Here is a 26696-nt window from a genome sequence, read left to right on the forward strand (position 1 = left end):
TAAGGTGAGTGTTAATCCACCTGCTCACATCTCGATTGTATGGTTTGAATAAAACCATGTCTGAGATACTGGTGTCAAATCCAATTTCACAAGATTTATATGTAGACTTTCACTGAACTCAGTCTTCAGCAGTGATGTACATACATAAAGAAGCGTTACCTGTGAGTTGTGATACTTTGAGGAAGTGGAAATACAGAGTTACAGCAATTCAGAAATGCCTGAAATCCTAGAATCGGCCACTAGAGTGCAGCTGAACTCTATTCAGGGAACAGAAATAGTCAAATATGTATTGAAATGCTGTGAAAACAAACAAAAGTAACTTGATTTATTGCAGTAATAATACTATTGTATGCAGAGTGTGCACGTGTGTATATATATACATATATATATATATAAAGGAGACTGCAAAACCTGTTTTGTCTGCAGAAACAACTTTGTAGCCTGTACAAAAGGCTTAGCTTTGTTTTTCAACAGATTCTCACTTGAAGATACTGTGTCCTTGTATCACTTAATGTTTGCCCATATCCTACACTCCTGTTCTGAGAGAACCAATAGCCATTCATGGGGCTGACCAGCTTCACCTGGCACCTCTAATCATTCCCTGCCTATGCCTTGGGGCTGTATTTAAACTCAGCTCAGGCTTCTGTGATGATTTTGTTACTGAAGAGTCCAAAGATCATGAAGAGGTCTCTTCAGGTAAGGCAATTTTTGATTTTTTAGTAGAACATTCAGTTTTCATGCTGAAATTTCATTCATTCATCATTGCACCAACTCAGAGGCTTGATGCAGTGCTTAAATGGTATTGATTAACATATGGATTGCTCTAATTATATTAATTTAAATGCATAAGTTGTTTGGTGTTCTTATTTAGGTTGCTATACAACTTTAGAATGATCCTGAAAACTAATGATTCTTCTCAGTAATGATAGCCTCCAGATGTTGAGTTTGCAAGTTAGTTACATGATGCCATTACTCAATTCACGTAGGATTATTTTCCTTTTCCCAGGATTTGCTCTGGGAGCCTTGTTAGAAGTAGTGTTGAGAGCTCTGAAGTGTTTGGGTACTTCTTGGAAGTGACTGTGTAGGTGCTCACTCTATTCAGAGGAGAGAGGAACTGCATCTAACTTGATAAGAAGCATCTTAACTAGGTTGAAGATAATTTTGAAAACAATGTGTTAAGATCTAGTACGTATAGCTAGGTGTAAAATGTTCTAATGGTAACCTTTAACAACCACTCTTCTTGGAGTAGTGAGTTATTGGAACAAGCTGCCCAGGGTGGAGTTACCACCCCTGGTTGTTTCTAGAAAACATTGCACTGAGTGACCGGGAATAGCCACAGGCATGGGCTGGTGGTTGGAGTAGGTGATCTTACTGATCTAATCAACCTTAATGATTCCATGATGCTATGATTCTTTTCCTCCAGTCAAGTCCTTCTGTTTTAGCCTTTTTTGGGGGGATCAGTGAATGAGATTTTGCTTTCAGTGGGCGTGAATTCAGTGTCAGTTGACATGATTCTGAACCAACACCCTTTGTTAGGCTGAATGTAGTAAAATAAACCCCCTTCAGAAGTACTTTGAACCTGTTCATAAGTAGCATCTTATGATGAGCATGTCTGAAAGGAGCTGCAAATGACACATAGTTCATCTAAATTCCTCTTTACCCTTCACAAAATAACTATCCTGGAAGATAGCAAGGAATTGAATTAGGTTTTCTGCTGTTGAAAGCTTATGAACAGCAGCCTAATGCAGTAAGCTTGGTAATGAGGATGGAGTGCAGTGTTAGTGAGGCCTTGACATTAAAGGGGAAAAACAGATGATTCTTAGGCTGCTGGTGTTGCAAACAAATGATCTGTATTCAAAAGAAGGCATAGAGCAACCATTAAAGTTTAATGGAATAATCTCAGGGAGGAGGTTATTTTCATGCAGCTGAACATTTTTCTTATTAGCATAACACATGGTCAGTTTTGCAACAAGCATAATAATGTTGTTCATCATCCAGTTGTTCTGCGTAAAGGTTAAGTCTCCTTGGAAGTGTAGTCCAATGAGCCAGCTTACTATCCATTTTGGTTTGTTCCATTTGTAAGGGAGCATATTTGAGTTCTAGATACCAGTTTCATGCCACTAGATACTATGCTTTTTAGAATATTCAAAAGAAGGCAGTGTTATGCCATTAGAAGCTGTGGAACATATTATAGCAATAACTTCAATGGAGACGTTCAGAACAGTGGAAAGATGTTATGAGCAGCCCGAAAGACTTCTGTAGTGTGAACCCTGCATTTTGTCACTCGAAGTTATGCAAATATGTTTTTACCTCATCTGTAGCTACTCACAAACCTATTGTGGTGAGCTACATTTCTTCCTCATCTAAAATCAGGTATCTCTAGTTGTGAAGCTTGGAGGCTCTGTACTGTTAATAGTTGGCATGTCTTTCAAAGCATTTTTCGAGGCTCAGTCTAATTCTGCTGTTATTCCACTGGTAGAATTGAACAACTGATGTTTATCATGTCATCCAAAATGCAATGCAATTGAAAGCGAGCTGAAAAGCGATGAAAGGCAATAAGGAGATGACTAATAATTCTTGGGCTTTTGATTTACAATAGGAGATAATACCAAATTTCACTTGAACTATGAAGCACAGTCCATATTTTGTTACAAATGCCAGATAGCACGAAAGGAATTTAAAACATTTATCAGCAGTAACAATATCATAAAAAAATCAGCTGCTCCTTCAAGTGTATAGTCTGAAAAGGTGAATGTGCCGGCCAGTCTTGACTTCTAAGGTGTATATTTTCTGCCAGCTTTTAGAGATCTATCCCAATGGAAGCAACTGAAGCTTTGCAGCTTTTGGCTTTCCGAACAAAGATGGGCAAAGCATTTTTCCAAGCCTGTTCTGCTTATTGTGTTTTAGGACTCAGTGGGACTGCGTGATTTCACAGTGGAGGCTTTGCTCATTTCTACACATACATCAGCACAGTAATACTTTGTGATCTTCTTAATATTTTTGCAAGATAACAGTAGGTAGCCAAAAATGTCTTGCAACCAAGGTTGTATTTATAATGAAAGCAGACTGCAAGCAGACTTGCTGTAGGTATTCTCTAAGGAGGACCACCCTGACAACAACATTCTTTCCCCATTAGAAGAAAAATGGATGTTATTTCCTGCTTTTAGGAGCCTGAGGTTTCTAAAAGACTGAAGAGTTCTGTATCAAATTCTGATGTGATGGATATGGGATGTGTTCTGTTATTACAGCCCGTTGTCACCAAGACAAAATAATGCACTGGAAACTTTTAAGTGAAATAATGAATTCAAATGAATTTGCATAAGAAGCAATAAGCCTTTCTTTGTCAAATGGACTCATTTCTAATCAAATCCCCAGCAAGGCAATAACAAGCTTGACTCAGCAGGTATGTTTTAGCTAATGGAAATCACCATTCTACATTTCTGGGAAAGGAGAGGGGTGGGAAGAATTTACTTACCTCAGAAGCTTTAATGGAGTTCTACCTCTACCTCCTAGAATGTAAAGCCAGTAGTGCCTCAGTTGTTTGGCAGTCTTATGGACGTAAGTCCCTTAGTATAGTCTATATCCCTGTGTTGAGACTGTCTTTGCAGCTGTCTGTTTTTTCTTCCCCCATTTTGCATGTCTTTGCATCTATCCCAGTTTAAATCAATCTTACAATCATTGTCTCATGTTTCAGTATATTTTCCTGGATTGGAATACTGGATTTCCTTGAAAAGAGGATTCAAATAAGCATGTACTATTGTGATATGCAATCTGTTACTTGACCCTTTCATCCATCTGCTTTGTAACTTCAGGATCTCTTGTTATTAAGAGGTTCTGGAAACTATTAATAGGAGAAAAATTATCTTGTAATGAATCTAGTTAAAAGGGCTCCCAGTATTCTGAATGGAGATTAAAGCAATCATACCATGTTCATTTTCTTTTTCCTCACCATTATTCTCTTGCAATAGCCAGATTGTGAGTGCTTCATGATTACTGCTAGTGACACTGCTAACGTATGTGTTCCAAGCATTTCTTATCGCTATGTTCAATTTAGTTTCAGCTATTTTAAAACTGAAAATGCTGATTGCAATATCAATCTCTGTCATACAGCATGACTTTGTATAATGGGCAATGCTATCCTCATCTTGGCCATTACAAAAATCAGTAGAAAATCCTTGGAACATTTAATTCAGAATTGGACTGAGCCTGTATACATTACTCCTTTATTAATATCTGATTTTCATCTTTTATATTACTTAGAACATACGGTAAACTACATAAGCCTTTTGCTCATTCAAATACTGCTGACAAAATTAAGTGTATTTTGGCACTTGGAAATGGTGGGCAAGTTTGTCCAAATTGTACTGGTGTTGAAATAGGAAAAGGTCAAGAAACCAAGCCATTGCTTGCATTTAATAAAAGTAAGGCTGAAATGTAATACAGCTCTTTTTCCAGGGATTGCCTACCTTTACTAAATGTATGCTATGCCATATAATGTTTTTATTGCCTGCAATGATGCCAGTTATCACAGGTGAGTATTTTAATTGTTTCTAATTAGAGATATGATTCAATTTTCAAGTCAACTGAAAATCTGCTATGATGTTGGTTGCTCCAAAAGTAATGCTTCCTATTTATTCCTATTTATTTCTGTGCAAACAACAGAGGAGAATAACACTGTTTGATCAATCAAATTCACAGCTACAAAACACTATTTGTCAAGATAGTCAACACTAACTGAGACACTTCTGGTCTCAGTTATCAATAAAGAGATATGAAGAAATGTGTATTCCTTTCAAAACAGATGACTTTTCAGACTTTATCCTGGTGCAGCCTGTATTATTTAAACTTCTTGGCTCCTTGTTGCAGGGACAGTTTTGTTTTCTCTGCAGATCCCCATGTACTTATGAATGCTGTATTTGAAAGTCTGCAGCAAGACTGAGAAGCATAGATTTACTGCATGCCTTTATAGTGAATCAGACACAAGCATCCTGATTCTTATACAACATCCCTATGTGATACTGTGCATTCATAAACACTATTTTCCAGTGGTCTTCTGAAATTCAAAAGAATGTGGTAGACTTACAAAACTACTGGTTAGTGAGATACACTCTAAGAATGAATCAGACCAAGATATTTGATAGTTTGGCACCTTTTTAAAGGACTCATGGTCTGCGGTAGTAACCAAAATAAGGTTCTTTAACTCTTCCATTGACACTGCTTTTTCTTTTCTTTGGCCTTTAGATTTGATGCCAGCATCTCCCACTGCTTATTCTTGGTGAAAACAGAGGCACTGGAACAGTTCAGGCCGCTCCTCATTGTGGTTAGAAAACACAGGGAGAACACAGCCCCTGAAATGAGACCTCAAACACAAAACTGCCTGTTGGCACAAATGGAGTGTCTAGCAATGACAAAAGCTTCTAAAAATAAATCTTGATAAGATCACTTGCAAGAAAACATACTGTTCTTGGCTTCCCTGTGAGATTGATGCTGGATGGAACCTTTTAATCTGAACTTTAGAAATCAATAGGTATTTTTGAAGAAATAGCACAGCTTTCACTAGTGTGACAGCCATCTTTTTGTATTGGTGCTTTCTCTCTTCCCATTTCTTGCCTAAAGCAGAAGGCTACGATGGTGTTTTTCTGTTACACCCTGAGCAGAATTGTGCTGATATTTATGTATTTGTAATTATTCTGTGCTGTGCTCCTAAACTTTTGTTCCAGATTAAGTTGAGGCTGTGGAAACTATCCTGTTTGTAATGACATTCTTATTTAACAAATAGTGATAATTGGAATAATTTCTTAACCTATACTCAGCTTTCTTGGGATAGAATGTTTTAACTAAAGCAGACCAGGCCACTGTAATTACTGTCGTAACTGAAGTAGAAAAACTGAAGTTAAGGACTTAAGCACTTAAAGCTAATTGAAAATTTGCTTTTGATTCCACTGAAAACAATTTTACTTTTTTAATCACTTGACTTGAGTTTTCCAATTGGAAGTTATGGCAGCTACAGTTAATTGAAACCCTTGGGTTGATACACAGAGGGGCTCCAGGATGCGGAGGCAGAAACTGGTAAGTATTGCTGGATTTCAATATGCACCTGTACAGTTTGGGTGTTACTGATATACAAACAGTATTCAACACTAAGTTTAAAACAAAAAAGCATTCCCTGACTCCTAGTGCTATTAACACTAGGTGTTGGGCAAATGATACACTTACTGATGAGGAAAAAAATATATATCTTATTGAGTGACTTGCCGGAGGAGGGTTTATAATTCTTTCTTACAAGTATTTGTACCACTTGCTTAGAATCATTTATTGTGGGAACAAAGTTGTCCCATGTCAGACTGAAATAGCATACTGTGACCAGCTCTCTTGTTCTAAAATATGCCAGTATCACACAAAAGCCGTTTCTCTGTTTTCACTCTTTCTTACCCTTTCTCTTGCAGGATATTTTTATGGCTTGATGTCTACCAGAAGTGCTTCTCAAATGTGCAGGCATTGGTTTTTATGCTTAACAGCCAACTGCTTTGCTATAACTGAATACCAGGCTTCTCCCTTTTCTTTCTTGGACAACCTGTAACCTTATGTGGAAATTCAGTCTGAATTTCAACTGATTTGAAAGCTTTCTTATTGAATTAAGATGACCGTGAATGCAAATTTCTGTGGCTACAAGCTAATTTGGTTTTGTAGTGGAAATATTGACATCTTAATGTATTTCCTATATCTCCTAACAAAAGGACAGCAGACATCTGTCTGACACAACGTAGATCAGAGTAAAGTTGATATATAATTTATAGTAAGTGTATGCATTGTTTTGATATGCTCCTGACAGTGTGATGACAGGGTTAGTATAGTTACTAAGACCAAGGGTAAATCTTTTGAGCATACTGTGGTTATTTCTATTGGCCTTCTCTGGAAATGCATCTGTGCATAGCAGTGACAATACTGAAACAATTAGTGGCCTAAGAGCCAGTTGCGTGCACAATCTTATAGGACATAAAATGCTGGGAGACAAAATATGCTTGGATGCTCTTTGTTGACACTATCAGAATACCAAACTGGGAAAAGAAATGATTTTGTAAAGCAGCTGTCTAACCAACTTCAAGATTTAAATGCAGGCTCATAAGGCATGAAAGGGGGTTTGTGAGGATAGAGAAAATAACAGGAGAACAATTAAACAAAACACACAAACAAAACAGCACCCACAACCCATAAGAATTAGAAGTTTGCAGTACAGATATCAGAGGATACTGGAAGTCAGGGGCCAGCTGAGGCTCCTTTTGGAACAATAGCAGAACAAGCAAATCATGCTTCCTATCTTCAACCTGTCCTTTTCATCGGCATCTAAAATTTCCTGAGCTCTTTTCATATTGCATGAGTGACGTTCTGCCTAGCTCATCTGTTCTGTGGCTGTTCTTTTAGCCTGTGTTCAAGCTGATTGCACAGCTGCACTAGTGATAGGTTTTCTATCAGTCTTCTCCTTCTGCTAGAGAGTGTCATTTTATTGCTTCTGAGTCTCAACAGCTTTAATTGATTTTTAAAATTAGAAGTGACAAAAATAGCATAAAGACAAACATATTACCCATGGCTGTTCCTGAATGGCGTATCATAATTGACTTCCAGAACAGCCAGCACAACTGATGATAGAAGTAGTTCCAGCAGCAAGTTCTGTGTTGGAGCCCACTTGTGCAACATGAGGGCTGAGAGATTTTGTGACTCAACCATAAAGTGTGACTTTTAATTGTATAGGTAAATCGCAGTACTTCTTAATAAAACACTGAGACACAAGAGGATATGCTTTATTCCTCCAGTAATAGCTGCTTTGGGTGTGCTGAGGAGTAACCTGGGACCATCACTTCCTCTCAGCTGATGATTAACTGGGAGAATCATTAGAGCTTAGATTAAATTTACCAGCCTCAGAAAGTCTTGCAAACAAGATAAATGTGGAGTTGGAAAAGATGTTACTGTGCATGAGATGAGGTGGCCTTCTGCAGAAGATACTGGGCTGGTAGCTGAGGGAGCCAACTGCTGTAGCTGCCCCGTGTATAAAATTTCTGGTTCTGCTGGATGTGTCCCTTGTTGTTTCTTGCTAGTCATTTGTTCCTTATTTATACCCAGTTTTTGCCCCATAGTGAATCTAACCTGTTAGATGTTCTGGCTTTATGAGGCAGAATATCTTATCCATATCCTAATATGATGTCTGGGGTGTTGATAACAGGGCAATCTGGAACAGGTGGAGAACTGTTTCACAGATCATGGAAGTGAGCAGTAGCCTTCTGATCATGCAGGTGACTTCTGAACTCCCATCGAGTACCTCTTTGTTGTGGAGTACCTGAAAGTGCACGTGAAAGGCAAAGCAGAAGAGAAAAGTGGAGGGAAAACTATCATTAATCCATGATCCAACTGGTGTAAGCCTTGAATGGGCTGTGTGGAAATGGGTGCTGGATTCTCAGCCATCTGCACCTTGTGCCTGACCAGCTGTTTTTCACTTTCCAGATCTAGCAGATAGAGCAGCACACTGATGTATATTCTGTCACTTGTTACTGCAAGAAATGTTATTTCAGGCAGCCTGATGGCACCAACACTGTGTGTCTGTCAGCTAGGAAAGAACACTATTTTCTTTTGGCACTTGCCTTATTGTTTCCAAAGTAATCTGAAATTCAGTGGTCAGACTTCATGTGTTTGAAAAGCAAAAGTTAATAGATTGCTTAAACATATTAGCAAGGATTTACCGTGAATTGAATCAAAAGAGTAAAGGGCACCTCAATAAATGAAAGCTTTTAGTGGTTGAAGTAGTGCCTTTGGTATCATGTAGGGAGAAAAAAACCGATTTCATTAAGTGGAAAAACAGCGGAGTTGCTATTTTAGTGTTTCAATATCAAAAAGAAAACCTGAGGTTCATTCAAGGCTGTTGTCTGGTTGGCTGAGACAGGCTTTCTTCCCTTGACGTTGTGTTTTTCTAGATGAGTGTGGTTAAGAAGAGCACTAATTCAAAAGAATCAATGATAAAGCGGATTAAATAATCTTTATTATGAATCTATGCTTTTAGTTACTGGTTCTTTTCTCAGAATGATTTAGGATAGGCAGGATAGGGAGCTAGGAGATATGGTCTAGTAGTTTTCTGTGGGTATAGTTAAAGGAGGATGGTTGGACTGGATGATCTTATAGTTCCTTTCCAACCTTGTGATTCTATGATTCATGTTTGTAAACATTGCTGCTTTGCCTGAATGAGCAGCTTTCACCTGGGGATACTTTACAGGCTTTGGTTGCACTGCAGCTGCACACACGGTTAATCTGCTGATTCCAGAATGCTGTGTTCTGCTGACTGATCTTAAACATGAATGCTTTTAAGTGGAAGTTTCATCAAACCACGATGAATTAAAAAACAAACAACAAAACCAATAGCAAAAACAAACCTCATGAGCGTGTGAAGATTCAACGTTATAATCAATTTATTGTTCTCTGTATCTTAAGTCTCAGAACTCTTTGCAGAACATTTATGATGCTTCTTCAAACAGCAGTCTGTTAATATCAAGTTTCTGGAGAGTCACTTGTGGCTTTCCATCTATTACATTTGTCATTTAGTTTCTATCAGAATCAAGCTGTTAACAGACATGACTGTGCGTGTGCGTACTGCTGTGGGCTGAGAATGTAACTGAAAGGGGGTGTGAACCTATTCATAAAAGCAGGCAGATACTGCAGTTTTCAAATAAAATACAGGAGTTTTTTAAGCTGAAATGAAACATTTCAATCTTTTACTTGGAAATTATTTCCTAAAATTGATAGAATATATTCAACTTGTTCTGCAGTAACAAAAGCTTAAGTTACAACATCTGTGTTTGGGTCAGTTCTGGATTTACGTGTGAATTTTTGTAAGCATTTGTTCAAATGTTTCAGCTCATATTTTGTGCCTAAAGGAAAGAGAACTACTGAAAGCAAAAGAAGATCTGTCAGGAAGTATGACCTGTGCTTCAATGTCCTGGCTGACTTCATTCCTGTACATCTTATTGCCTTCACCTGATTTTTCTCTCAACTAGAACAACTTATTACAGCTTTTCAGAATGAATAAGTACATAATCTCTCCTGCTGCTTTTTGAGAAGCTCAGCTGCATAAATTAATTTACCTACACCTCAAGAATGTAGAGGATGCAAACAGTAGAATGAGGCTAATGCCTTTAGAGAGCAGATGATTGACTGGAGGTGCCTTTGCTTCATCATAATGTCTGCACCAAGCTAGAGGCAGCTTGTCATAAAATAACCATTTGCCAAGTCATTAAAGCTTATTTTGAGATAAATGGATTCTTGGCGTGCCAAAGATACGTATGAGGTAGATATATGTTATTAGATCCGTTTAATAACGAGATAAAAGAAATGGAAAGCATATTTCCAATCAATTGTCTCTGATATTTACTGCAATGGGCTGGGCCAGCAAATGCATCAGTGAAGTAACTCAAGGCTGAGTGAATGTGTTGTGTGTGAGGAACAAGGTGGGTGGGATGTGGATATATTTCTCATTTTTGCTGAAATTGAAATGTTGAGGAAATTCCATTTGGAAATGCTGTGATGGTCCTTCAGGAAGGTGCCATGCTCTTCTTATGGCACTTGCGCTACCAATTCAGGTTCTTTCTTTCATTTTTCTGACCTATTCTGCTGAGTCACTGAAGCACAGCTAACAGGTTTGCCTTCTTCCTCCTTCAGTCTGGGACAGCTCAAGCTGTCATGCAAGTTCTCTTGATTCTGGAGCTGGGAGCCATAATGGAGATTATTGATTAAGCACAAATTCTCCCAGTCTACAGGCTGGGGGACACCTTTGACAAACTACTGCTACTGAAGTGAAGGGAAGCATGGCTTTGTTATTAGGGATTTTTTTTGCCTTCCTTGGTACTATTTTTTGGAATATTTAATATAATAAAATAAAAGTATGTATATAATGTGCATAATATTTTAAATATTATTCAGGCTTGACAAATGCGATACTAAATAAACAGGTGATGCTATTGAATGAACAGTTTGTATGAAATAATGGTGTATAGCTATCTGTACACTCCCCTCCAGTGAAGAAAGCTGCTTGAGTCAAGATGTAACTGCTGTTCTGTAATGATGAGGAAATCTCCCTGCAGTGTTCCTGAAGCCCTGATTGATAATACTAACTGGAATTACAGAGTGAATGAAAATGCAGTAGTGTGGTAATTATCTGCTTGGCAGCAATGATAGAGAATAGTAGAGAAACTAATATAAGAGCTGGCCTGTTGCTACTGTAGCGTTAGACTGGCACAAAGGAGATGTTGATTCTAATCTTGCTGCCACTTTGTTCTTGGTAATGGTGGGGAAGTGAGTTCATTTGGTTTTATGTCAATTTACCACATTCTAGAAACAGATATTAGTACAAACTCCTTGAACATCTCAGTGTATTTGTATTTCTATATGTGGAAACTCACTGTTAGTATCATAGCCATTAACAATGACACATGGGGTATGGCATGCTCAGAGCTATACCCACACAGGCTTACACACATATGAGTAGTGTAATTTCTTCGTTTCAAGTAGAACAGTGTTCAAAGCTGCTCCTTGAAGATATTCATCTTGTCAGAGGAGCTGGTAAAACTCCCATTCTTGTTTTGCTAATACCTCCAGATTTCAAGTAATTGAGGATATATCTAGTAGAAACAATTGCCTGTTTGCTTCCAAACAGATCAATAAAATCTTATTTATGGTCTATCCTGAGACAGCTGTGCCTTTGGGAGTGCAGTGAAGGAGATGTAGTGTACGCCTGCATCAGTGTTTCTGGATGTAGAGCAGACCCAGCCATATATATCTGAGTCTTGGTGCATACATTCTGCTCTTGTACCTCTTTTCTTGGAAGGCTGCATAGGCTGGGCAGGAGTTCATGGCATATCGCAGCCAAGTCTCTGGCTTTGATTTGCACATTGGAACCAAACAGTGCAGGATGGAAGATCGTACTACATTTTCAAACCAGATTATTGTACCAGTGCATCATAGCAATGTGGAAAACCTTGAGAAGAAAAATCATGAGAAGTCTGAAATGAGGTTGTTTCTGCAATTAAACTTTCCATAAACCAGAGGACAAAAGACATGGATTGGCTTTTTCAGAGTGGGAGCCATTGGCCAGAGCAAATACCCGAGCAGTTGGCAACTGTTTCCCACACTGCCAAGTAGCAGAAACCTGGGGAAAGAATGTAAAAACAACAAGTAACAGTGATCCGACAGTACTGAGAATCTATGATGGATCCCACCCATTATTCCTTTAGTGTTTTTAGGCTCCATGGTGTGACGGGTATCTGTGGGATGAACTGAGTGATGTGAATGCTATGCTCTGACACCCTTGGCAGCAGGTAGCTGTGGAATAGCTCTTTCCAAAACTAATTCACCCACAGAAAAATGGGGATGTTTGTTCTGTGGGAGAGAAAATCAGCGCATCCCGGTTCACAGTTTGTTCATGACTGTCTTGGAGATTATTCTCAAGCATTTGCTGTGTGGTTTCAAGTTAATGTGTTTAACTCTCTCTTTATGTAAATAGGTTTAACTGCCTTTGATCTTAGTGGGAACTGTACTGACTGAACCCATGGTTGAACTTAGGAGCCTTAGATATTCAGGGAATACTTTCACCTCTCACTCACATGATTATTTTGAATGGTAAATTCAGAAAGAACAATGTCCTACATCCCGTTGTTGGGCTGACAATTCACTTATTATATACTGCTCTCAGATTTTATGTACAGAAAATTAAGCTGGCATGTGAATTAGACAGTTGAATTCCAAAATACTCTACCTACCGTAGTCTTGACAGTGCTAACCATGGCCATGAGGAGTAGTTTATCTGATTTTGCTATGCTTCATTATCCATCTGTCTGTGCCCTTGTTCCCTTCTCATTTTTCTTTAGTATTTTTGAATAAGAACTATCCTTATTTCAGGTTTGTGCTGCACTTAGCACAGTAAACTGCTAGGGCTTCAAGAATCGCTCATAAAAGTACTGGATTCCTTTAGCAAAAAGGACTAACCATTGAACAGATCAGAATTGTGCCTCTGAACTTCCATTCACACATTCTGTCCATGGCATTGAGTAGTGTGTGCAGTATATTTTTGTGTAGTTCTTAGGATTATCAGCTCTCGGGACTACTTTGAGAGGGCCTTTTGGGTACTCCATTATCTTATATTTCCCCCTCCCACTTTATATCAATATATACATATGCAATTAAACATGATGCAAACCTTCTGATACAGATAATTAACCTGCCAAATCCTTGATTTCCCAACTGACACTTTACTCCCTTGTTGTTTCTTTCAGAGAATCGCATTTCCAGCTTTAAGTTGGCTCTCTGGGAATTAAGGGCAGCCTGAGGACCAGCTCTATGAAGTAGTGGCTTAGCTCTGCTTTTCCACCCATCATTCTGTGCACTCAGCCAAGGTTGCTGAGCCGAGAGCTGCCCAGAGAAGCAGCTCTCAGCATTTTCCACCAAGGTCTTCCTGCTGCTGACTTTTAATTCTTCTCCATAGCCACCCTCGTGCCCCTGCATACTGCTTATCTTTCTGTTTGGGAATCTGCAGTGTAGAAGGCAGAGATATTATTTTACAGCAGAAGATTACACCGTACTCCTTATTCAGCCAAGTGTTTCTAACAGCATTCAAGGAATCTATTTTCCCCTGTGTTCCCCCCCATGCATAACCTGGGAATGGGAACCCACTCAGATGTGATATGGGAAGAAGGTGCTGCTATGTATAAATGAAGTCTCTGGGTGGTGCCAAGCGATGGTGGCACGAACTGTATGGACTGGGGCATCAGGGATGAAGGACCTGATGGCTCCTCCCAGCATCACCGCTCCATCACCTCGAGGCAATGCCTCGTGCCCAGAGCAAAGGGAATCATTTGCTCCTCAGGTGGAGGACCGTGTGTAGTGCTTTTCTTCTCGGTGGGGTCCGCTGCTGCCCACGGGTGTCGATTGGCTCCAGGTGGCAATCTGCCGGGGCAGCGGGGGGTGGGAAGCAAAACCCTGAGTTAATCCGCCCCGAGACCCAGCTGAGACCCACGCACACCCTATGTATCAGTATGCACCTGAGAGGAGTCCAGTGCAAATTAAAGTGAAGATAACTAACGACAGGTGGGGGCAGGAGTTCCGAGATATCTCCGCTTTGCTGACGGATACATCAGTTCTTTTTATTGAAAGCAATCCGGGCACGCAGAAACAATGGGCTGAAGCGGAGGAGCCCGAGCTGCGGCTGTTGCTAAGGGACAAAACAGCAGCCAGCGGAGCAACCATCGCACAACCATCACGCTGAAAGTGCGGTGTGTGAGCGGGGCTGAGCCGGTAAAACGGGAATTCCAGGTGGAAAAGGACTTAGTACTGCTTGACTGGGAATACTCCGCGGTCTTCTACGTACAACGCGTGAGTACAGCACCGGTAGAGCAGAGTAGAACTGATAGTATTTACCGGTTCCCATGTGCCTGGTGTGAGTAGCACTGACAATCTAACTGAAGTCAGCTGGGAAAGCAAACAGCCAAGCAAAGAGCCTTCGGGCAGCAGCTCCTGTTTGCAGCGGCTCCTCCTCCTCCCCGCCCCGTCTTCTGCAACTTGCAGCCGGGCAGCGCTGTGGGCTGAGGCTGCACCTGTAACAGCCAGAGGATGCACGGCTCTGCTCTGCGACCTTTCCTGGTGGCTTAAGGGAAGAGAAGCTGAGTTCGGAGGTTGAGGTTCGGCGGGTGAGAGCTGAGTTCAGAGCGTTGCACAAACTGAACTTTGCAAACAACTCCGTCTTGATATTTCTGGACCCTGCGGGAAGACCTTCCTCCGCGTTTGAGCCATGAGCGGCTGTTCTAAGAGATGCAAACACGGGATTGTCAAATTTGCTCAGACGATTTTCAAGCTTATCACGGGCACTCTCAGCAAAGGTAAGAGAGAGCGCTTCGGTCCGGGCTGTGCTGCGGTCCAACATGCGGGAGGAGTTTTGCAGGCGCTGAGGATGCTCGTGGTGGAGTTAATTGTTGTCTCTTCAGAGGTTTGCTCATTTATCTGGGGGAGTTGGTTGCTCTGGAGAAGTTCCTGTGCGCGGACTGTAGCTGTGCTGTAAAAGCTTTTGGTAACTGCTTGCAATTGGTGTGGTTTGTAACCTGTAGTCGCCTGCTCGTTATACCTTGTGTCTGTACCAGTTGCAGCGTGCTGGAGGCGTCTCTGCAGGGAGGAGGCGGGCAGCTGCAGGTTAGAGTTCAGTGCTGCCGGCAGATCGGTGCTTCTGCAGCGTCTCGTTCATGTTTCAGCGTTTCTTTGAGCTGCTTGAAGCGCGTGTATTCCTTGGTTGCAAATGTAGGTCACTGCTCAGCGCGTGTGGGTATCTTTTGTTTAACTCCGTTTGCCGTTCACTCGCACCCCGTGCACCTTCATTATGTGCAGGTGGAGCAGCACCAAGCTTGGTCACACCGTCTTCCTTATTAAACGCAAACAATAAGCAAAAGAAATGGTCTGTTTTTCTTTGTAATTCTAGGCATTCCGGTCACGGTGAGCTAAGTTTCCACACTCCTTTTGTTGCTCTCTTCTTTTGCAGCGATGCTTCTGAGCAGCGCCTACAGCAGGTTTGTAAATGAGCAGAGGTGATCTGCTGGGTATCCCCGATAGCAGAGCTGTGCTGTGTCTGATTGCTGCTGACCTGTTCACATGCGGACAATGTTTAGGAACTTGGCCAAGGTTTTTGTGTTTGGGATTTATGAGCAAATTCAGAACGAACCATCGTAGGAGAGATTTGTGTGAGACTGAAGAGTCGCTTTTATGCATAATTAGATACAAATGTTGTTCTTTTTTCATAATGCCTTCATAGTCATGACGTAAAAGCAGGAAGGTATCAAGGGCACCAGACAGGTTGGCTTTAAAAGATATCCATCAGTTTAAAATTTAATCTTCTTATATTATTCCTTTTCCGCGTTTTTCTTGTCATCTGCAGACTGCCAAACACCAGCAGATTAAAGATTAGAAACTTGTAAAAGACTGTCAAAGAAAGGAGCTTGTCAGGTGTTGGTTATAATTTATGATTAACGCCAGAATACTTAAACAAGGGGAAGATACAAAAATATCTTATTACTATGGCTGAAGAAGAGAGAGTCGTGGTGCAGTGCAGCCTGCGAGACCTCATCCTTTCCATTGACATTTATATGTCAGTAAGGTGTGTTTGTTGTACTTGATTTTCATTTGTGCTTTTCTCAGGAGAGGATGGAATGTAAGTTGTATCCTGCTCTATGATGGGCAATAAACTGTGCTGTTTTCTTGAGCTCCCCTTCAGAAAAGGGGGGAATCTGTGTATCCTTACATGTGCATATGGTGCAGTTCACTTAATGAGGAATTCTCAAGCAGCCCCCGTTTCTTTACTGCTTGTCAAGCTTTGGCAATGGGGCACATGAATATCAACACTTTGACAGCAGAATAGCACTGAAAAGTGAGCTAGAAATCACAGCACAAAGTAAACATACATGGCTTTCCCCCATTCTGAAAGATGCCAGAATTGTGCTGTCATTGCCTTTCTCCTTGGCAGCCGAAGCAATCATAGAGTTTTACATATATCTTTCCTATTGTAATGTCTCATTTCAAGCTGTTTGGATTAGATAAGGGTGGTTTTCTTGGATTCAAAGGATTTAAAACTCATAGACTTTTTTCCCCCATACTGATCAGTTTGTCTTTTGTACTGGAAGAGTAGACACATTCACATGAATGAGTTTGTTTCAGAGGTATTAGAGCCTTTTAATTAAGATCAACACATTGATACCTTTAGGTACAAAACTTTAACCTAGAAAGAAAAGGATCAGAAATCTCCATCAGGAGGTTGGTTACTTAAGTTGATGTTTGCTTATATTTAGTCCTAGTGGTTATTCTGTATTTCTCTTAAACTTCTAGGTGTAAAGCAGTGAAGTAGAAACTGTTGTGTATTCTGTGTTCTTTTTAACTAGTTCTGTCTTCCGTGTTCTTCATCCCATTCCTGCTTCATTGTCTGAATACTGTCTAATTGTTTAATATTATTATTTTTAAACACGTTTTATGGGGAAGATCCTTTGCAAAGCACAGGGTTCATTCTTATATTTGCACCTTGTTGAGGCTTTTTGAAGTGGGAAATTCTCTGTTCTGCAGTTCAACAAGAGGCAGTCCTTAGCTGTACTCTGTGGGTTCCTCATGTCTCTATCTCAGTTAACTGGTTTCCTGTGAGGTTCACGCATCCTCTTATTCTGTCCTTACTGTGGAATGTGAAGTGGTAGCTCGTAGTGAGTGCCATGGGATCAAGAAACCATAGTGCTCAGAATGAGTTCCTTGAGGTTTCTGATGGGGTGGAATGGTTAAATACATTGTGTGTGTGCGTGGAGATACTGATGGTATTAAGAACACTGTGCACGAGAGCCTTGTGGGGTGAGCAAAAAATGAAGCTGGAATGAGACCTCTTGGGTTTCTGTTAATGTGATCTGATGTAACAGCACATGAAAAATAGGATTATTTTAGGGGCCAGCCCCTTCAAGATGTTCCTTTGAAGGAGCAAATCAGCTTCTGCAAATTAACTGCCCTTTCACCTTTGTTCCTGAGCTGCCCCTCTTTCACTTGTGCTATTAAAATGCTTGCCAGCGGCTCTCCTTTCTGTTTTCTTGCTTCTCCCATTTCTGTTCTGCAAAGCAATTCATCTGGAACTGGTAATTTGTTCACTTCTCATAGTTTTAATTGCCTAATTATCTGTTCCAGTGCAATGATAAAGTCTTCAAACATCTTGCTCTCCCCACAGCCTTCTCCAGCATGAAAGAAAAGTACTCAGAGTGTTTTACTGCACTGTGGTCTGTTTTGCTATTTCTTTGTGAACCCAAATTACAGCTGTTCTTCGGAGATGTATTGCGAGATGGTAAGGGGTATGCATAGTCCCACATGTAGGCTCTATCTCCTCTCAGTGGAGCTCAGTCTGGTTCCTTTGGAGTATAATACTGGTGCAACATTACGTTTGTCTTTGTGACTCCAGCCGCTGAAAAGGCAAGGATGCTAGATTCCTGGTAGAAGCTCTTGCCTGGTTGTATGTGTGGTATGTGTTTGTTTGCTCTTCTCCATACAAACAAACCCAGCTGCATGAGTCACCAAGCAAAAGGCACTGCAGTTTGGCAGGTTACAGTTATGCGTCTGTCTATGAAAAATAAACTGCAAACAAAGAACCTTATTTTACAAACACTGCAAACCTTGAATAATCCAGATACGCTTACATACATTTCTCATGTGTCTCTCATCTAAACCAAGCCTGATTTTTAAGATCCAGAGACAGTGGAAACTTATACAAACCTGTGGTTGTAGTGATGGTGTCTCTGCACGTACGCTGGAAGTCTAAGAACTGAACTGTTTGCAAGAGAGTAGCCCCAGAAATCTGATTTTTATTTTATTTTTACTAAGAAAACAAGAAAATGTGCTCTTTTCTTCTGGGAAACCATTCAGGGAGGTTTTGTAATGGTACTTTGCAGAAAGCATGTTTCTGCGGCGTTTGATAACCAGGAATATTGTTAAATCTTGTGACTAGTTAAATATCCTCTGTGTAGGGAAACCAGAGTGTGTTTTGGCATCTAATATTATCATCAATGTCATTATAATTAGGATACTTTTTTCTTTTCTTTTTGATGTGTTACTAATGACTTGACCTGCAGATTCCCTATATATATATATAGGGAATATATATCTATTATTAGAGATAAGAAAGCAATTATGTTAATTTCTGTAACGTTTAGATGATTTACAGGTGTTACACTGTTAGGGATGCAAACAAAATTCTTTCCTGACTTTTCTCTATTACAGTATTTGTGGGGTTCCTGTTCTTCTAACTTTGTTTTTTGCTGCTTCAGTGTGATTAGTAAAGCTCATGAATGGTAATGTAATTGAAAGTGGGCAGAGAGATGTTTTAACTATGGCAGCGTTTAAGCTCATGAGGTAATGGGAATGAATATTCATGGCCAGTTTCTTCCACACTTGTGCAGCTTCACTAAAAACCAGTAGCTTGCATATATAATTTGACTTTCGCTTCTCAGCTGGTTAGAACTTCTAATTTAATTCCTTGTGATGACTCTTTCACAACGTTTGGCTTGCAAGACACGTAGGTGGGATGTATTAATGCTGATAACCAGGAGTTAAATAGTCTGAGATTTAAAATAAGAGTGATTAATGCTTTCTTTTATACATTTAAAACTCAGTGCAACATCCTTACTCTATAGAGTTAGAGAGAAATTGCTATCACAAGCTTGATGAGGTGCTCATCTTGCGAGGCCAAGATAGAGTTTAAGGAGTTTAAAATTGAGTCCTTGTTATTAATTTAAATAAATCCAATTCATGGAAGGATAATAATGGTGGAGGAGGATGGTGGTAATCTCAAATAAGTGTAAGTGCTCTTAATGTTTTTGTGCTTCCCACTATTTCACAAGTAGGGAGCAGTTTACATGGTGAGTATGTGTTGCCAGTGGGGCTCAGATCAGAGGGCTTGGGAGGGCTGTGTGATGTTGTTTGTGGAATCAGGTGTTGTAGGGAACTGCTGGAGAACCTCGTAAACTTGTTAATTCCCAACTTGTGGAGCTGTAGGAGAAAGAAGATTAAAATCTTGAGATTTGGATAGGTTGTCTGTTGAAGTGTGCTCACTTTAAAGTGCTAGCTGGTGTTTGTGAAATATTCAGTATCTTCTTTAGTGATAATAAGCTGATAAATTACAGTGCTTAGATGTTTCCATCATCTGCTTCTGATGGTCCATCAGCATTCCAACGATTGCATGGAGCTCTTAAAATTAAAATATAATAATAAAAAAGCACAAGCAATCTTAGTATTTACGTTTAGAAGAACTATGTTGCTTTAGTGGAATTTAATATTGAGGTGTTCTACATCAAAATGCTTAGTTAACACAGTAAAAATTCTTTTCTCTTACCATCCTTAAGCAGTAAAAAGGCAGCTAGAGATTCTAAAACTGAGCGAGAACCATCTGCATTCAGCCTAAGGGGAGGCTAATGCACAAAAATCCTCATCTCCAAACTTAAAACTGGGGGAAACTAAGTGAGCTTTAAGCTAACAAAAGGAAAGTGAAATAGACTTATTGAATTCGTACTCAAAGTCTGTTTGCCGTGATATATTGATTTTTGTCTGCTACCTACAGCATCTTATGTACACAGTGAGCGGCAGTTCTTTAGGTTGTGTTTCTTGGGGAAACTCATAACTGTCAGTGAGTTTTGGTTCTGGCTCTGAAAATGTTTGCAGGCTCCCTGATGGATGAACTGTGCGTTTACGTTGCTCTGAAAGGGATATTATATCCAGTTTTGTGAGAAGCAATTTGAGGTTCAATAAATAAAAGCATTGTGTAAATGTAATCCATACTGCAGATGTGTTAACTCCGGGTGCTGCGGTGATTGCTGTTGGCAGCGTGGTGAGCTGTGATAACCAGAGTCCTTTCAGTCTGCAAAAAGCCTCACTTATGCAGTCATCAGGAAGCTAATCGCTCCTTGAGAAGCAGAAAGATGTGCGGTTTGCTTCAAGGGCTGGTATTTGAATTGATGGGTTAATAACTCATGCTGCCTCCTGCGCTCATCTGGATACAATTCTACTTATTTTGAGTTTTCTATCTGTTCATAAATATAGGAAAACGAGAAACATTTGCTGGCTGTACGCTACCTCTGCAGTGTCACCATTACAAGCCTAACACATCTGCAGTATTTCATGGGAAGAAAAAGCACGAAGGCCAGAGGCTGTCTTGTGAAGGCAGCTCTGATAGACAAGATGTGCATTCTTTGTTGAGAGAAAGAGCTGGCACTAAGAGGGAAGCGTATTTGTACACTATAGGTTGTTAAATAAACTTTATGAAGGCCAAAAGAAGGAAGCACATAGCAAAGATTACTTCTATCCATCATTATGTTTGGGAAGCTGTGGAAGAGGAGAATTAAGGCTTAAATGCTTATTAAATATTATTGTCTAACTGTTGTGAAGTTCACAAGCAAGGAACTGTAATTGAAGCCAAGAGTCACTCGAGATGGAGTGCAGCAAAGCAAACCATAAAGGGTGACGTGGATGTGATGTAGATGTGGAGAGAGTCATTCTGCATAGCAAAGAGATGATGTATGGGGCGCTGGAGCCTGCTTGAAGCTTTTGTCTGTCTTGTGGGGTATTTTGGTTTGTTTTTGCCAGAGAAATTCAGGGCCACTGGTCTTATAGAGCATTTTGGTACACAAGCAAGTATTGCTATTATAGGCATTCCACTATAGATGTGATATCTGCAGTGTAGCAGGGGCAGCATGAACTGTTTGTCTTCTGACAAAGCTTTGTTTTTCCACAGCACATCAGATAGCTGGGCTTATCAGACCTGCAAATGAAGAAATACCCTGTGGTTTTCTAGTAATATTTACTTACAAAGATTTGCTTGAACCAGCTGCTATTGAGCAAAGTTTGAAGTAAATATTATTCTTCTGGTTTCCATTTGTTAGTAATTGATGCACTCATCATACAGTGTAAAGATGAATCGAGAGCATCCAATCTGGGAGCTGTATATTTTGACATTGACTGTATTGTACATCCCTTTGAAAGGAACTGAAAACAGAAGAAAGTCAGTTTTGTGGAAATCTTCTTCCAATGCCTAGAAATACTTTGTGCTCACTTCTGAGTTTCTAGGGTTGCTATGAATCTGACTCTGGTGCAGCCTGACTTCTGTTTGACTGAAACTTCTGTCCTTTTGCACGTGCTGATAAAGTAATTCTTAGTGTGTGCACCAACACACCAAAAGCAAAACAACCAAAAATACCAAGCACGTTTGCATGGTAATATGGAAATCATTTGTGTACTTAACACCCTCTGATGAATCTGGCGAAGTGTAATTACTGAAACCCTGCTAAGTCTGAGTTTATTTTCTTCAATAAAACATGTTGGCTACAGTTGTTGAGCGTTGCTGTCTGAAGTGCAGCGTTTCCTAAGATGAAATGAACCGCTGAATTATTGCGCTTCGTAATGATAAAACTCAAGGGATTTTCTTGTGGTAAATTTGTGACCATTTGGATTATTTCAGATGTTACAAAGTAGCTAAAAATAGTCCCAGAAGCCCAGTGAGGAGCTGCAGAGAGCAGCATTCCTGCTGGGTGAGATATTTGTTAATTCGTATGTGGGGTTTTGTTGGTTTTTAATAAAGCCTTTGTTTTCTGGGGGGAAGGGGAAAAGTCACTGTTGCACTTGAAGTAGCATCTGGACCAAGTACCCTGAACACCAGTTCACTTCTAACACTTTAAAAGGCTGAACTTCTTTTGTTCTTAGACAATTTAGTGTCTCCTGTGTTCCTCGCATTTCTCCATTACAAGTTGTTTGCTATGAACAACTGGATAAAGCACGATGTGTGGACTGAACTGCTGGGGAGCTTCAGCTCCCCTCTTGAGTCAAACTGTTTTTCGTCCCTCAAAGTCTGAGCACTGGGGAAGCGAGAGATGAGTTGAAGTGAATTTCAGGTGTCTGTGTGACATTGTTATAGTTGGTTCTGTTTACAGTTTGGTTTAGTTCTGTCTTTAAGCTTGGTTCTTCAAGGTTTGTTTGTTTGTTTTTGTCAAATTGGACTGTAATTCAACTTCAACATCTGCAACTTTGACGCACCTTCATTGGTGCTATGTAAATTAAGTTACCTATGGGTTTTCTTACTATTAGCTTCATACACTCTTGCAGTGACGATCCTAGCAGAGCCCATTGAGGTCATTTTGCAAAGCCATAGCAGTGCTGTGATGTAGTTCCTACTTTCATCCCACATCTATGCAGTACATCTAACTGACTGAGAAAGTCCTGCTTACTAAAAAGATGCTTCAGGAAGGTTAAATATTACATTAACATGCTTTCTATGACAAATGTTGATAGTAACCTCTTGACAACAAATACCTGAGTATAGAATTAGTGCATATATAAAGTACTGAGTAGTTGGCAGTTAAATAAATTCTCAGCAAATAGAACTAGGAGTGCATATACACAAATAGTGCTAGGAAGGTGATCCGTTCCTCTTTAGGAGTTAAGCTCTCTAAATGGAATTCAATTTGTTAATGTTGCCATAGGAATGCCTTGTGTTGTGTAAACCAAGAAGGAAAATCAGAGTTCACTTGCAGTAGTTTTTGGTGTAAAAGGATGAAAGAAAGCAGTGGTCTGAGCCTTCAGGTTTTGGCCCTGCATTCCAAAAGTGATATCATAAGCACAAAGAACTGAAAAAAATACGTGCCTTTGTGGCTCATTTGACTGCTGGATGAAACATTTAAGAATTGGAAAACTTTATGTGGCTCTAAAACATCCTTTCAGAAGTGAACTGACATTAAAAACCCTTTTCTTTCACAGTGGTTGGCATTAATGCAGAGCTCTAAATTCAGAGAATTAAGCTAAATTGAATTCCTCTACTGCAATAATATAATGGAGCCCAGTAAAATAATGCTCCCTTCTTTGCAAATATTGACTTATGTCGTCAGCTTTAGACTTCTTAGAGCAAGTCTCATTGACTTATATAAGCAGTTAAACAAGTTTGGAAGATGTCATACTCTGAGCCTACTTAGGTGTGCTTTAAAACAGTAGCTTGAACAAATCTATCAGAACAACTGGCTATATAGTGTCCAAGTCAAATGTGCTATAAGTGATGGGGGATGCTTTAATGACTGCAAGATCAGAACTTAAAGGATTAAGTTGTGTAAGTGACATGGAAGAAGGGCCATGAGCTTGAAAAGTCACAGAGAAGCCAAGGAAATATTCTTTGTGAGCAGCTATCATGGTGCAACTTTACTAATACGCATTGTTTCTCTGCTAGAGCGCTGCACCAGTATTAAGCAATGCATTACAGAGATCACAGGGCTCCGTCAGGTACTCCTTGAAAGGAGAAAAGGGGGGAAGGTGATAAGTAAAAATCTGCTCAAGCCAAATTGAATTCTGTGCAGCAGCTTCTAAGTAGGGTTTTATCTACTGGAAACAAGTTTAGCGTGCGTTCAGGAGGTGAATGCAGTTACTATAGGCCACATGGGTGGCAAAGCCTCATCTTTTATTTGGAACTTAAACTTTGTATCAACCTGTGTACTTTTCTTTTTCTTCCTAAGTTCTTTAGTTTGTTAATTTTTTGCTCTTGTTGAATTTCAATATAATGAGAGGAAGCCAAGAAAACTGTCTGCTGGAGACATTTGTTTTAATGGTTTTGTATTAGTGCCACTGTACTCCTGTAAAGCCTTCTTACTAAATGAATTCTGTACAGAAAAACCTGTCTCATGCATCTTGGCAGGGAAGACAATGCTTAATTGTAATGAGTATCAGTTGGGTTTAATTTGGTTCTTAATGTTCAGTAAATGACTTTATCTTAAATCTGCCAAGGAAGAGATGTGCAAGTTCTGACCCTGTTCCCCCTCTACCTGAGGTTGCCCTCATTGGAGCCATGCAGAGTAGGGGAGCACAGGATGACTCTTGGAAGGAAGTTTAGCTAAGAAGAAGAGATTGGTTTGGTCAGGATGTCCAACTGCAGCATATATAATGCCATTTCAAATTGCTGCACTGGAGGTTTCTGCCTGCAGCATTGCATGCTTCTCTAGAGGCTGCAAAAGAGTAGAGTAGCATGCTGGTCTTTGTGACCTGAGACCATTCAGTGTAGTTACTGAACAGAGTCATAGTTCTGAGAAGACTGAGGGTTCAGAACTTCCAGTATTTGTGCTAAGTATGATGCATCCCTTGCTTAGAGTAAATTGTTGGTTGTTTTCTTGTTTCATTTGTTGTTGTTGTTTTTTTTAAAGCATATTATGTTAATCTTTCCTATAGGGGACCTCTTGGTCTCTGCATGGGGTTCTGTTGCAGCAGGAAGATTTGAACAACTAATGAAATCAAGGAAAAAACAGTTAATGATGTTTTTATCAAATTCATTAAACTTGGAAATAATCTTTTAGAGCATCTTCACTCATCCAAAATGAAAGGTCGTAAATGCAAGCCTTCTGTAAACACCCTAATATCCTCAGCCATTTTAATGAAAACCTATCTACTGCTTCTGTAATCATGCCTGCTGGGGGTATGGGAAAGCAGCATTACTGGCCAACCGAATATTGGCAGTGTGTTTTATTCAAAGACCCTGCTTTTCTAACAGCCTGGCAGCTCCAGGGCTCGGATATTCACTTTTAGAGCTGAAGACTCTCAAGTCTGTGCAATCTGAAAATACTGATGGTGAAAATTTGATGTGCAGGAGGCAATTTAACAGCACTTGTGCTGTGAAGAGCACCCAATAAATATATGTCAGGGTAGCTTATTACATGCTGCTTTTCAGAATGAATTAAATAGTAAACTGTGCAAGATGCCAGCCAGCAGGAGCTGCTCTGACAAATGGAGGCCAGTGGCTGCCTTGTTATTACTGGGCTTTGTAATGCACAGTGTGTTTATCTAATAGATAACAGTTCTGCTTCAGTGCAGCCTTTGGTGAAGGCAGCTGTCTGAATGAAACCTTTGCTCCAGTCTTCTACAGGGCTTGATCAATTAAATTACTTTTTTTTTTTTTCTTCTTTTTTTCCCTAGTAATCTGTTTGATTAATTATAAATTATGTTCTCTGCTCATTTTAACTAATAGAACTTTTGGCAATGTGTGCGTTTTGGAAAGGGGGGATGAGCAGGTTCTCACTTCCCTAATCATTCTGCCTTAGAATGAGAGGTGATGTTCCATCTGAAAGCAGCAAGTCCCAAACTACTGTGGAAAATATGAACCTGGTTTTCAGGGGCAATAGGTGTTTAATATCTGTGCTGAAAGCAAACCATTCATTTCCTTATCCACTCCATAAGGAAAAGAGTGCTGTCCTGTGAGCCTGCTCCCGGTGCTGAGCTGAGAGCCACATCTGGATCTAAGGGAACATTGTTCACAGAGGAGGAGCAGTGACACAGATCTGCCTGCTCAGGGGAAGGCTGGGTTAGCTGTAATGCAGGCACATCCATCAGAGCCCCCCAGTGATCGGGCCTGCAGGTATTTTGCAGCAGCTAACTCTGAAGCTGTTGAGATACTTGAGCTTTTCCAGGATTGTTTCAGCACTTGAGGTCCTCAGCTGCCTGCTGGGGTTTTAGTGCATGCACTGAATCCCATCTTTGGGTTAGGTAAGAACTGACTCTCAGGTCAAGCCCTGTTGGTCACCCAGTAGCATGTAATCAAACAGCAGCTATCAGCAGCGTTTAAGTGGTACAAGTTGCCAAGTGTTGAAGCAGTTGATTGTTCTCAGAGCAGCTTTGATTTTTCGAGTGGAGTACCAGTAGGATATCTGAGAGTTTAATGAGGTGTAAAAATAGACAATAGAAATTTCATGGTTTCTATTGCAGAGAAGGAGGTTCATCATTTTTTAAAATATTTATATATTTCTTTAACATGAAGTATATCATGCATGGAAAAGTGAAGTTAGTGTAGAAGTTCCTGTTTTGTTATGTTGCATGTTGCCTGTTTGTCCTAATGGTATCATGTAGAATTTTTCTTGGTTTCAGTGATCTTGATCTGTAAATGTCAGAAGATATGTTGCATTAAAGATGTAAATCCATCCATATATCATGTTTCAAATGACACCTCAACAATAATACAGTAATTAGAGATGGAAGTTGAGGTTTAGTGTGGAAATGGTTATGATTAATGACAAGTATTACGACTTACTTAAACTGAAAGTGCATTTTAATTGGGTGGGTTGGTTAATGTCAGTGGAGCGGGTACAGTAGTTCTGTGTTTA

The 26696-nt window shown here is 40.0% G+C and overlaps 1 protein-coding gene and 1 long non-coding RNA gene across 2 annotated transcripts in view; both read left to right on the plus strand.

Annotated features, from left to right (window-relative positions):
* Positions 1-111: 111 nt before the first annotated feature.
* Positions 112-6796, plus strand: LOC107320447. Its single transcript, XR_001558262.2, has 3 exons — positions 112-696; positions 5242-6069; positions 6447-6796. It is a non-coding gene; the product is annotated as an uncharacterized LOC107320447 (long non-coding RNA).
* A 7190-nt stretch (positions 6797-13986) lies between these two features.
* The window catches only part of KCNIP1 (potassium voltage-gated channel interacting protein 1), a 206074-nt gene continuing 193364 nt past the window's right edge, over positions 13987-26696 (plus strand). Inside the window, exon 1 of the mRNA XM_015876310.2 lies at positions 13987-14906. Coding sequence (XP_015731796.1) covers positions 14819-14906 — 88 coding nt within the window. The 5' untranslated portion in view covers positions 13987-14818. The remainder of the gene's footprint in view (positions 14907-26696) is intronic.

Source organism: Coturnix japonica, chromosome 13 (genome assembly GCF_001577835.2).
Source record: "Coturnix japonica isolate 7356 chromosome 13, Coturnix japonica 2.1, whole genome shotgun sequence".
NCBI lineage: Eukaryota > Metazoa > Chordata > Aves > Galliformes > Phasianidae > Coturnix > Coturnix japonica.